Source organism: Copidosoma floridanum, unplaced genomic scaffold, assembly GCF_036245765.1.
Source record: "Copidosoma floridanum isolate Cflo_tuat_1 unplaced genomic scaffold, Cflo_Japanese_pri ptg000007l, whole genome shotgun sequence".
Lineage (NCBI taxonomy): Eukaryota > Metazoa > Arthropoda > Insecta > Hymenoptera > Encyrtidae > Copidosoma > Copidosoma floridanum.
The window spans coordinates 8,931,059-8,944,416 of record NW_028321884.1 but is presented as its reverse complement, the minus strand read 5'-3'; the positions used below and the strand labels follow the sequence as shown (position 1 = coordinate 8,944,416).

Below are 13,358 nucleotides of genomic sequence, written 5' to 3'. Positions count from 1 at the left end.
AGCAAAATTTACTATACCGAAAGATTATACCTTTTTTCCCGAGATTAACCGTAAGCGTGTCTTCTTTGCTTGTTTGCAGACACGAAGGGAGTAGCATCTCGGGCAGCAGCGGCAAGAGGAGGAGAATGACGACAACGATAAGGACGCCGATCCCACTAACAGCAGCAGCAGAAACAACAGTGGCAGCGCTCGAGAGTGGCTTAATTGAAAAGTCCCGGGGAAGGTGGTCTGCTGTTCGTGTTGAGACACCAGTGGAAGGAAGAAGGGAGAGGTGGAGGAGGAGGGCGAAGATGATATTGAGACAATGAGTCCTCACTGATTGAAAAGGTCATCTGAGATTTCAAACAGGGGAAGAAAAAAGGTTGAGAGGAAAAGGAAGAGCGAGAGAAGAAGGAGGCTTGAGGTATGTTGGCGAGGTTGGCGATGGCGTGCCCAGAACTGCGGCTCGGTCTCCTGCTTCTTCTTTCACTGTTTGGCCATCTCTGCCACGCTCAGTTTACCTGGACGCCCATTTACGTTGGCGGTGAGAGTAAGTCGCTATAATTTCATGTCATTATGTGATATTGAATGCAGTATAGATTTGGTCATTAAAAGTACTTTATCCATTTTTAACAACAATATAGGTAACCTTTTTTACGCCATAAAACAGTAAAGAGGGGTAGTCAGCACCATATTCTTCCAGTTCTGAACACACGAACATCCATCAGACTTGCCTTAACCATTACGCTAATCTATTTTTCCTACTGTTCCTGCTCAGAGTTGACTATTTGTACGGCGGAAAGTAGAACCCACATGACTTTGTCATTAGGAAATAGTAGTTTTCCTACGAGTTTGAAAAGTCTCTGTTTGCGAACCGAGAGGTTTGCGGCCCGAGCCGAAGGCGAGGTCCGTAACGAGGTTCGTAAAGGAGACTTTTCGAACGAGTTCCGGAAAACTGCTTTTTCGCCCGAGGAAGTACCAGCCTCCCAAAACCACCCGAGGGTGGAAAATGAAATTTTACCATGATAGTTTAATCGAAAATACATTATTTGATTATTCACCATCGTATAATTAACGTCAGTCTCTCATTTATCCTCCCCAAATTTGCTAATGATTGACATCAGCGTAGTAGGTAATAATGCGTTAATTTCTACCCTCGTCAGCGGTGGAATGACGTTTAAATTTCAATTACTGTACTTAAACCAGATTCTGGACCACGTGCTTTACAACCTCAATAAAACTTTACTCAATGCACATTTTAATAGTTCAGCTGATATTCTGATACTTTAATTAGCTAGAGTAATACGAATAAATGTAGCTCAGATAAGCACCTCCAACGTAGCATATTCAGTTAAACACATTTTAATTAACTGGTGGTAGTAAATATGTAGTCAGACAAACCAGCGTTAACCTGTATTGTACAATTTAACGAACGTTATATATTATACAAAAGCAAATATATATACACCTTTAAAACAATACGCTCATAATATGTATCTTTACAAATAACACAAGTAGTACAAGTTAGTATGTGGTCAAACGCGTTAGCAACTGACAATATAAACAGATATTAAAGTGAAAGAAACAGGTCCCTTTAAAATAGGATATGTTCATTACACATAGAATAATTAACTTAAGTAGTGCGAGTCAACATGTAGTCAGATGAACCTGTAGTCAACAATTTCATAAACGTGGTGTAAAAAATGAATCATAGAGATTTTTTAAAAACTGCATTTAATACGTAGCCTACACAGCTTTTTTATAAAGTTCACGTTAATTTACTGCAACTTGGAAATTACAATAAACTACGCTCTACGGTACCCTGCCAGCTAGGTTATACGCATTCACTGAACGAGAAACAAAGCTGTGGTCGAACTTTGAATATTTAAATTTTTAAATCACCGATGTAAACATTTACGGACAGATTTAATTTTATCGAATATTAACGTCATCACACCCTGATTAGTTTCGAGATACAAAAAAGAATTAAAGTAAAACTACATCTCCGGAGAAGCTTAAACAAGGAATGCGCCCGAGAAACTTTCATGTTAGGTTTTTAATCAGTTTTTGAACTTGTACGATTACATTGGAGCACTCCAGAAAAGTAATCCCTTTCTCCCCGCAGCCTTTGACGAGGTGATGGCCGGAAAATCCATTTGCCTCGGCTCACTCTGCCTTCCACTTTTCTAACGTAACGGAATCACGTGGCTGAGGCTTTGATCCCGGGTCGTGCGTCATTCAATCCACGTATAGCCACGGATCGAAAAGTAATCAAATGGGCTCATGCTTTACCGTTTCACACTGGAAATCAATTCGAAACGTGCCAGCATTAACTCCTTCTTTTTACTTGATGGTAGTTTGTTTGCAGTATTACTTACGTGTGGGCACAGTGACAAGAGGATTTAGGTTTCACGATATTGCAAAATTTATAATGAGGACAGGTTAGCTTTACTATTAAATTTTATGCAGGTTAAGTGATTTAAAAAAAAAAAAATCCAAAACTCAGTAAGAACTTTGATAATTCATGGGTACAGTTGATACTTTCATTCAAACGTTTCCTGTAGCACGCACTCTCCACTTAATCTACACTGCGAGAAACAGATTATAAAAATTGTTGTACAGCATGATAAAATTAGTCTCTTTCTCAACTTTTCATACGAGTAAATTTTTTTTTGTTTTAATTAAGTAAACTATTTTTGCTTTCTGTTTGAAAAGAGTATCCATATTTATATTTTCTTTTTGGTCACGAATTTAGTGAGGTATACCCACAAAAAAAATTACTACGCTCTTTACTAAAATTCATCTGGTTCCCGTTTATGCTTTTTGCTCCACCTTTTAAACTTTTCAGCAATTAGAAGCTTAATACTAACACGTTTAGTTTAAGATCCATACGTCGTATATTTTTCTCCATGGGTCCTTTGATACATTAAACCTCCGTCAAACTCGCATTGCACCTACACGCACGTTCGATTCATTTTGCGTTCGCTCTCGGGTCTCCTGTTATTTATGGACATCAACCCCCTGGCCACTCCCAGGTACACCAAATTCCCACGTCGGCAGTTTGTAAACCGAGCCGCTGTAGCCGTAAATTAATTATTCGACAAACGGATTACATCTCGTCCCTTCCTCTGTTCGTATTTCTATTTGCATGACGTCTACGACTGCAGTGCGCCTGTGTTTTTTTTTTTTTTTTTAACTCGTTCATGGAGATCGTGAAATGTTTATGAGGCGTAGGTTGGAGGGCTTAAATACAAAGGAAAACGAGAACAATTTTCATCTCACTTATTTGGGAATTAACAACTTAAAAAAAGTGTCAAGAGTGAGGGTTCCAGTAGTCGAGATCAATGTATGATCAGACAGTAATGTTATACGCGAATTTTTATTCGTTATACTCATTATTTTTAATTGGTAACCTTATATCACTTAATCTAAAATATTCAAATCGTATAATTAGTAAAAATATTACTCAAAAGGATCAGAAAATACTATTTCATCAAATAAAATCTCGAAACACGGACCACACTACGTTCCGTATGGCCTATCGATTTTCCTTTCCTGCTATTAGATACAACTGCGCCCCTGTATATCAAGCTCTGTACGGGAATTCGTTGACTACGATGTAGCTTCGTTAGAGCTTTGCTATTTTGGCTCCATCCAAGCCATGTAATTGTAGCACATTAGAAAGCCGATGGAGCGGTGATGGTGGTAGCGGTAGGTACAGCAGAAGTTCCACCGAATTTGTGTACACTCATGTTGTGTGCCACTTTTGTTGAGATGACCAGCACTCCAGCTGGCACTCTAGCGGATTAAGAAGAATCCAGCTTCTGGACGATCCTAATCTGATTTTAACTAGTGGATAGGTATGGATAGGTATAGTGGGCATAGTGTTTCAGGACTGTCTGTGTTTCGTTCATCCCAACAATATTTTGCGCTTCAATTTAATTGGCTTTCTAGACGGAAATACTTTTCAAGCTTGATAACAGTATGTGGATGGGCTTACTAACCAAAAAATCAAAAATTGAATAAATACTATCTCTTGGCATATGGACACCGCAAGAAGAATGATACTTGAGTTGAAACTGCTAAAAATTATTCATATTAAATTAAATGTTTCACTCTTTAGTTATACTGGAGTATTAACATCAACGACGTATACATTACATACAGAAGGACTCCAGAACACACCCTGATACCACAGGATTATAACCATATGATAATATCGTGGGGTGTAAGCTCTGATGGCCAATCATCGCGGCCCTTTAATCCTCCCTCCTCTTTTTTGGCAATAGTGCCGAGAAAGAATTGTCAAGATTCGGAGAGTTGGAATGAAAACTATCTTACACGCTAGTCATTTTAAATTATTAGAGGAATTTTTATTTTATCAGAACTTTGGCTGCCACTTCGGAAAGCGAGGCATGTAATATGGAGCTTGGGATCGAGCAATTTGAAGCGATAGCAGATTGATCGATTTCTCGCTCAAGAACTTAGTACTAGAGTCAAGAGTGGGTGTGTATATGACTACTTCGAGGAGGTTTTTAAGGGTTGCACTATATGTCTAGCCCATCGCTATCATCATGAACTACCTGGTAGAAATAACCCGAGAAATTTCGATTAGCCTTAGGTAAAATGCTCATACCTTAGGTGAAATGCTCATACCGTATGGATCGTCGAGTCCCACCTCGCCACAATAACAATAGCAGCAACTACCCAAAGCCTGGCCAAGATAATAACGAAGGCAGATAATGTACAACTATCCGCCAACCAAATCGAAGGAAGCTCGTGTTTCTGGTGGCTAAGGTGTGCAATCGCCGCGAAAAACACCCATTAATTCGAGCCTACGACTAAAGCACTGGAGGCGAAGCCAGACGTACTTGCCCCTCCCCTAGTTTATCTGAGAGAGGATCTCGACTCCTTCCTTTCATCTTAGCTCCCAATCGATAACGACGACCATTTGACATCGAGAATTCTTCCGACAAGAGGATAGGGTGGGAGGGCCTCGCAGGACATCTAGGCGTATTTATCGGAGACTAGCTCTGATGCCTGGATAGCCGCTAGGGATGGAGGGAAACGATGCTTGAGGTGGTTATTTTTACACGGATGGTGAAGATGGGGAGGGCTGTATTATTTTATTTGAACTGAAACTTGAATTTAATTGGAGGCGTGAAAATCCTTTGGTGCACTTGACATCATGCAAAAGTGAAGAGCCGCCCTGCGACAGCAAGTAATATTCCTTTTAACGTTTATCGATCGTGTCGCTGTCATTTGCAGATGAGGTGCTTATACCTTCGCATATACGAGGCACCTCTGCTGCGAAATCCTGCCCAACAGAATCCTATCTTTTTCCTCTCAAACATCTTTTCTCCTTCGTAGAATATAAATTTCTGTCAATTTTCGTGTCGTTTTTTTTCTCTTAATTCATGTTGGATGATTGCCGATATTATTTTTTGGGCAGTAGAAAATCAATGACAAAATACAGTAGATGATTTGACATGACGTACACCTATCATATTTCAGATAAGTAATGTCCCGCACCGAAAGTTTCAATCAAAGACGAAGGAATAGGTGGTGGCAGATTCTTCGATTCACTGTTTCCGATACCATGGGGATTACGAGAGAAGTCCAGAGTCACCAGGCAATAAGTGTTTCATAACTTTTCCCCGAATCCACTTCTCTCACTCCACTCCAAGATTTCCTTTACGATCTTCTCAAGTGGCCATGTACAGCAGTACTCGATTGCTTGTACCACGTGAGAAACGAACGTTCCACTCCCAACTCTATCTCCGTCCTCGACCAGGAGAATTTATCGAGGAGCAGCTGCGATAGGATTTCGATAACAGTCTGATATCGCAAGAGTACGAACAAATAGGGGAAGCAAAATCGATCATCACATGAGCTTTTTTTCCTACTTTTTTTGCCAAAGATAAAATTGTTTATAAATAAAATTGTAAAGGTAATTTTAAGTTGCTCCAAAAGATTCAAGAGAGAGAAACTTGGTAGCTCCAACGACGACGTGAGTAGCGAACAGTCCACTAGAGCACCTCTCGATGATGCCACACACGTGCCCACTCTTTTCGTCTCTTTCTTTCACGTGAAACATACACGTGCCCATAAAGTTGACAACGACAGAGAATATAAAGTAGCACGTCGTGTACGGGACAGAAAATCAAGTCCAGCCACACGTTTTCCGGCGTTTCCAAGCTTTTCGGTATATCCAGTGGCCACAACTTACTCAAAGTGTTTGTTGTGCGTGACCCACCAACTACTCATGCACTACATATTTTTTTCCATTAATGAATTCCTTAATTGGTCAAGAATCACCTTAAAATTCTGTTTTTCAAACGCTGTTTTCAAACAAGCTGCCAGTGTCACCCATCCGTACGTGGTGGCGCAACAAAAAGCAACACATCCTGCATCAGCCGCAAACACAATACTTTTTCTAATCACGACTACCAGCCCCGCCAAAGGATGGATGTCGTGGTCGCACGAGGAGGGGAGGATAAAAAAATACGGCTCAGCAGAGCTGCAGTGCAGAAGCGCAATTTCGCGCTCACGTCCCGTCGAGCCAACAATACCAACGAAAACAGAGAGGAGGGGGCCTCGAAGCCGTGAGGAAAGTAGGGATGTAACGAACACTTGCTAAAAAAAAACGGGGGAAAGTTGTCGATAACGCTGGCGCAGCAGCAGCGCTTTTCGGAAGAAAAAAAAACAAAACAAGCAGTGCAACAGTAGCTCGAGCCTATACGTGCACGTGCTGGCCTTCCAATAAACCATTCGTTTTACGGGTGGGGATGTGTTGGCGGGGGAGGGGCCGTATAGGACTTTGAATTCGGGGATTCCCTTGGACAGCGGAAATTTTAAGCTCGTAGCTCCCCCTCCCACCCCCTCACTCTCTCGGGTCCATTGTTTTCTCCCTTCCAGAGCACAGAGGCACAATGGGGCGTGCAGGCCTTATAATAAAAAGTGAGATTGGCCGTACCCTCATTTTCTCTCTGTTTTTCATGTCCTTTTGCTACACGTGGAGTGCATTATATTTTCACCGGGGGTGAAATCATGAGTAAGGTTTTAACGGAGCTTTTCGTTCAATTTAACTAGTAATTATCAAATCCAATTTATGCAGCGTTTTAATTGACTAATTGATAACACTGGTACTGGTAACCGTAGCATTGTAAAATATAGACCAAAATAAAACCGTAATTCAAAAGCTTTCACGTAAATTTATACGGGGAATTTGTTTGCGGATCTAAGTTCAAAAGTTTCTATCGTCTCCAGAGGCCAATCCTAATTGATCGGTTGACGCTACTTCTAGGCCTACTTTTTCATCTCTCTCTCTCTCTCTCTCTCTCTCTCTCCGGCAAACTTATCAAAAACTTATTTTACTCCTTTTTTCCATTTTTTTTGCATTTATCCAACAGTTTTTAGTACTCCTTTTTTGTTATCAGTTATATATACATATATATATATATATATATATATCTTGCATTAAACGCTAATTTTTTTTTTTTTTTTTTTTTTTTTGCAAGAAAACTGAAACAGTTTCATTTTACTGGTTTCAAAATAAATAAAACAAAAACAAAAATAAAATAAAATAGAACCAGAACTAGAAACTGCAGGGTCTTCAAATGCTTATATATATTTTTTACAACCTCGGATTCCACGTTTGACGGCTCGAAACTTTTTTTATGATTTAAATAGTAGTTTATTAACACCATTATACATTATTATTTTATATGATTGTAATATTTTAATTAGAATTCTTAAAATTGTGTACATTTTTATCCTTGATCGACTAATGTAAACTATTTGAAGTAAAAAAAAAAGTTCTATTGATAAATGCGCCTTTAGTTTTTACTCGTTTTTTCTTAACACATTCTGTATCCTGTGTATCAATAGAAGACGGGCAGAATCTTTAAAATAATTCTCAATCTACTTTAAGATTCGTAAAAAATTCTCACTTATTGAAAATAACCCGTTGTTCTCTCATTCCCTCATTCTCAAAATATAATTTGAATGTTCAAATAAACCTCTAATCTCTATTTGCCCAGTTCATGGGAGACGATTACACTTTCGCACAGAAATTATAAATCAATCAAATAAATTCAAAGTAAAACGAAATGGAAACTAATGAGACCAAAGGAAGGCTAATGGTCCTACTCTGGTAGCCAAAAAATGACTAGTAGTATTTGTACCACAGCCTATGCTATGTACAAGGCCCGAATTTTCTGAAAAAGTCATTGACATTGATAGACTGAGTGAAGCAGAGGGTGCCTGTAGTAGTGAACTGTGTTGGTTCAGTGCATTCGTGATGTCATAATTGAGGTAAACCATGTACAACAGAAGTTAAAATGTTAGTTAGAGTATGAAAAATTCCAGTTAAATATTTATAAATTCAATATAAATCAACTTCATTAAATACAGTAGTATACACTTGATATGGTAAGACGGTGGGAAAATTTACTTTTTTTCGTACTTGCACTTGTGACGTATACTAGAAATTTTATAGCTACAACAAAAGGACATTACAAACCATTTTTATGAATAAAAATATCAATGACTGTAAATTAAAATACTAACCTAGTGTCAAAATACCGCATACCGAAACATCATCTGACACAGTAAGCCCCAATTTTCCGCAAAAATTTACAAATACTTGCTAGTCAGAAGACTACTCAAAAGAAAACTATTAATAATAACAATAAGTAAATTAGGTAAATAAACATGGCCTGCACTGGCCGATTTCTTTGCCTCTTAATTTCGTAGCTCTTCCTTGTCAAGCCTGAACTCATGAATATAAAATTTCTACTTTTGTCAATGCTACAATTGAAAGCAACGCTGCTGAGTTTTATTGTTTTATTGAGATCATTATGAAAATCGATGGATCTCTCACTCAGTAATATTTATGGAGTACCCATTAAACAATAAAATGCCAATTAGATGGCTCCAAACGCGAAACGAGTTAACTTATTCATTCGTAGTACAATAGGATCGGCAAGGCTCGATGGGTCAAAGGGACGACTAATTGTGACAGACATCTCTCTCTGCCTGTCTGGTAATGTAAACGACACCAGGCGAGCAAGCAGTTACCTGACGCTGGAAAGAAATGGAGAAAAATCGATAGGATGTAGAAAGTGGCATTAATTAAAAATCACACAAACAGTATGAACTTCGCTAACTTCTGCTGGAGTAAACATAGCGACCAAATGTCACGTCGAGTGAAAAATCTGATTTTTATCAAAATCCCAGCCAGTAAGCAATTTTAATCAACGCTTCTTTACCCCAGTGCTTCCACTGCCTCGTCTAATTACAGTATCGGAGTTAAAACTCGATAGTGTACATTTCACGGTGTATTGGATGGGATTTTTTTTTTCTTGTTTGCCTAGTAAATAATTGACTGTCGAGCTACAGAAATACACGAGCTTACCTACACATTTAACGTCCATGAATGTAATGAAAAATTAAATTAGGTCATATCCATTACGAGGGTTAATGTTCCGCTTAAAATAATCGGCACCAGCAGCAGCAGGTCACACTATCATCATTACTGCCATCGTAAGCATAAAAATTCACTTATTCCATTTGACATTTTTCTTTTTTAATGCTCAAGTTACCCGGTCTACCCTCTTAACTCTGAAAAATTACATCCCGTAAAAAAATAATCAATGCCCCGTGAACCCCCGGCTCTCGCTATTGTGTGAAGTGCACTCCCCGAATATATCTTCCTCCCTTAGCTTAAAACACAGAAATCAATCAACACGCCCATTTTATTTATTCAACCCAAAAGTAAGATAACAGAGGGGAGGCAACGCAACGTAAAATATAGAGCGTGATCGAACAGAATACATTAGGCAACAAGTACGGTGAGCTGCTCTTTCTGCTGTTTAATTTTTTAGTTGATGCCCGACTATTTTCGGTACTTGAACTTTTGGCCTGACAAGCTGTGGAGTCGAATCGAGCGATGCTGGACAGCAAGGGTCGAGAGATAAATATACTTACACAAACACAAAACCACTTCCAGAGTACGAAAGCAAGTGAGGGTGACCCCTCTGAACTAAATATAATTATTTGTCTATTTACTATATTGAATTTCACGTGCAGTTTCCACTCTATTTTAAACCACCAACGTGATGTCACATCTCAAGATTTATCACACTTTTTTGCTCCCTGACTTCGTAGACTTAATTCTTTTAAATATTTAATATTCTTTTTTTAATTACAAACACCAACAAAAAATGTTAAGTTATACATGTCTGTTCAAATTTTCAAAATACTCTAACGCAACTAACCAAACTACTTGTGTCGCTCTTTTGTTCCCGATCCAAAAATCTTCCTGTGAAGAAGATTAAAAGTTTTTATCTTGTGCGCCAAGTACATTCCAAAGGAAAATGATCCTGGTCTCCCCACTTTTTCTATTCGGTTACCTCCTTGACTTGCTCAAATCTAAAGTTGGAACTTGTTAAAAGTAAACCTAATGGACCTTTCCGCAGTACTGCTGTCCAATACCATCTCTACATTCAATTTTCTCGACTCGAAAGCGAACCTTTCTTCCTATCGTCTGAATTCTACAACTTTGCCTGTTTGTTTACTTATTTCTTTGCACCACCCTGAGTCTTGTTAAAATGCCCACATCCGTGTGAACTCACTTGGAATCCGCTACTAAGCAACCTTTATCCTTTTTTTCTTCCCTCTATTTTTTCTTCTATTATTAAAAATATGCAGGGTGTAACTTTTAACTTTTCAAAATAAACTTTTTGAACGCTACATTACTTACTTTCCTTGTTAACCTTGGAAACAATGATCCAACTACTGTCGCTTGTCTTGGAGGGATAAGGTACGTATGTTATGCTACAATCCTGAAGTGGCTTTTTCGATAAATCTACAGATCTAAAAAGAGTGTCGATTTAACATCGACAGAGCTAGCAAAAAGTTTGCTGAATTTTCAGCGAGTGTGTACGAGGAGAAAGAAATTGTACAGCAGCATCCGAAGGCTTGTAATTCTTCCAAGGAAAGTGGGGCGTCTCTAAGAAGGAGGGAGATAAAGCTGGATCGTTTTTCAAGTAGCTTTTGGCTCTGCCTCGGTCCTCTGCCGGAAAATGTTGCCGAATCGTCTTTTTATTTGGAATATTTATTCCCCATTGTTATGCTCCCCACAGGTTGAGAGCAGAGGCCAGACGCTTCCACCCCTTTTTTTTCTCTCTTTTGATTCTGCCTTGTCCTTAGCATCTTTTGCTTCATCGGGCTAAAGACGGAAAAGACAAGGAATGCCTTGATTTTCTTTCCCACTGATGTTAGCTCGAGGATTCATTGGAGCTGTATTAGTTGGCAAAAGTTTCCGAAAGTAGTTGAGGAGGTATTGCTATTGATTTATCAATACGTGTATTTCTTTTCTTTCTAGAGTTGATTGAACAAGTTGCAGTTCACTGTTTCTATTGATATTCACATTATATCGCTACTGGCCTGGTTTTAACAATAAATCAATCGGTATAGATTCAGAAAAATAAATCAATGAAAATTTTATGCTCAAATTAACTTTGGAAACTTCGCGCAGCACTTACTGCCTCCTACAGCGTTCTTCTTTACTCGTCATAAAGCTTCAACTCATCTCGAATAAAATGAGGGATGTACAAAGCATTATAGCTAAACATAGCAGTTTGGTGTAGATGTTTGTGTGTATGTGTTCGTGTTTACGTCACTGCGCTATAAAAACAGTCACTTGCGGCAACTACGGATTTTACGATGCTACAGCCCTAGAGTTGCGACACCCAAGCTGTATATACTACATTTATAAAATTTGTGATCCGGATTAATGGTTTAGCACCATTCGTTTCACCTTTAACAAAGCTCCACTGGGATGATGTGTGGTTTTACTTCCTTCTTTCCTTCCTTCCTTCCTCCCATGCTAATACCGTCACCAGGTGGTCAACGCGATAGCACGCGTGTCTCTAAGAGCTATGTTTTTCATTTTCTCTTCTTAGGCCACTGCCCGTAGTTACTCAAATTTCATGGGTACTCTACTTTATGGTGTTGCTTCCCAAGCATCCTTAAGCAGATTTTTACGATATTAACACGCGTAAAACATGCAATTCCTCTTTTCTGGGAAAACAAGCATTACAAAAAAAAATTTCTGATTGCACCAAGTACCACAGAGTTGGATGGATAAAAGCACGAGTGCCAACGAATGTTTGTATTTGAGTAGACAAATTATAATAGAAAGTGATCATATTATCTGGATTTTATTTGAGATTATTGTATAAGCTTAGCTCAATCACACCTAGGTTATTTCTAAAAAAAAATACAAAAAATAGTTTTATCACAGTACTATCACAGAGAAAAAAGTGAAAAGAAGCTACCAGTATAATTATCTTTCCCCTTTTTTCTCTCAGTTCCACTCGCATCAGCCACGCTCAAAAGTCTCGAACGAAAACATTGCCTCGCTCCAAAAACACGCCAAGTGCAAACGTACACATTCCAGCCGGAAGTGGCACTCTCTCCGCGTCATATCCTACTTTACTGCAACACAAGCAGCCGAAGGAGGAAAAACTTTGCGTTTCTCTCGTTCCACCCCTATGCGTTTCCACCACGTGGGTGCTACTTTTCCTGCTACTGCGTGCAGGGACCGTGGCAAAGCAGCACAAGTCGTTACTCCCCTGATATGACAATTTTGTGGTCGAGAAAATATGCCTCACCTTTCCCTCCCACCCTGTCTCCTCCTTGTGCTTACTCCGTTTTAATATTACCACTGTGGAGGATGCGTGCAATATACAGGAGCTGCAGTTGTGGCTGCTTATTATCCTCTCGAGAGTACAGGATAATTTTTGAAAGTTGAAAGCTACGCTCTGCTGTGTACCTCTCCGTTGAATTTTTTTTTTCTCTTCTCTAGTCTGCGCTTTTCTTTTTATTTGACAAGGGGGGCACAGCACTTGTTAGATGATTTTTTAAATTCTACTGTACGAAGCTTGAACTCGTAATGGGACCTCAGATACTTTATGTAGTTCATAGATTGTGGGCAGTGATAGAGAAGTGGTGTTTGTTTTTCCACATCCACCCCACTATCACTTCATTCACCCCTCTACCTCTAATATGGAGCTGTTATGTGACAATACTTACATTTTTTTTTTTAATCATAACTTTTTGAAAAGGAGTGATTTCTCGGGAAAAGTATCAACTTCAAGTAGAACAAGTAACTGCGTGTTGGAAAAAAAAAGGGAATGATTGAGTGATAGTTAAATGTTGATCAACGTCTCAAAAAAGCTTTGCAACTCAAAGCTTTATAGTACACGTCACAAAATCAAGTATGCCTACAAACACAATACCTATAGGGTGAGGATTACAGTGGTCGCGAAATTGGCAGATAAAAAAAAAAGAAGTAGGGAAAGTAGTAGTAA

General features: G+C 39.0%; 1 protein-coding gene across 1 annotated transcript in view; it reads left to right on the top strand.

Annotated features, from left to right (window-relative positions):
* Window positions 1-293: 293 nt before the first annotated feature.
* LOC106647465 (uncharacterized) overlaps window positions 294-13,358 on the top strand; it is a 76,638-nt gene continuing 63,573 nt past the window's right edge. The window contains exon 1 of the mRNA XM_089588677.1: window positions 294-529. Within this exon, the coding sequence (XP_089444803.1) occupies window positions 406-529 (124 nt within the window). The 5' untranslated portion in view covers window positions 294-405. The remainder of the gene's footprint in view (window positions 530-13,358) is intronic.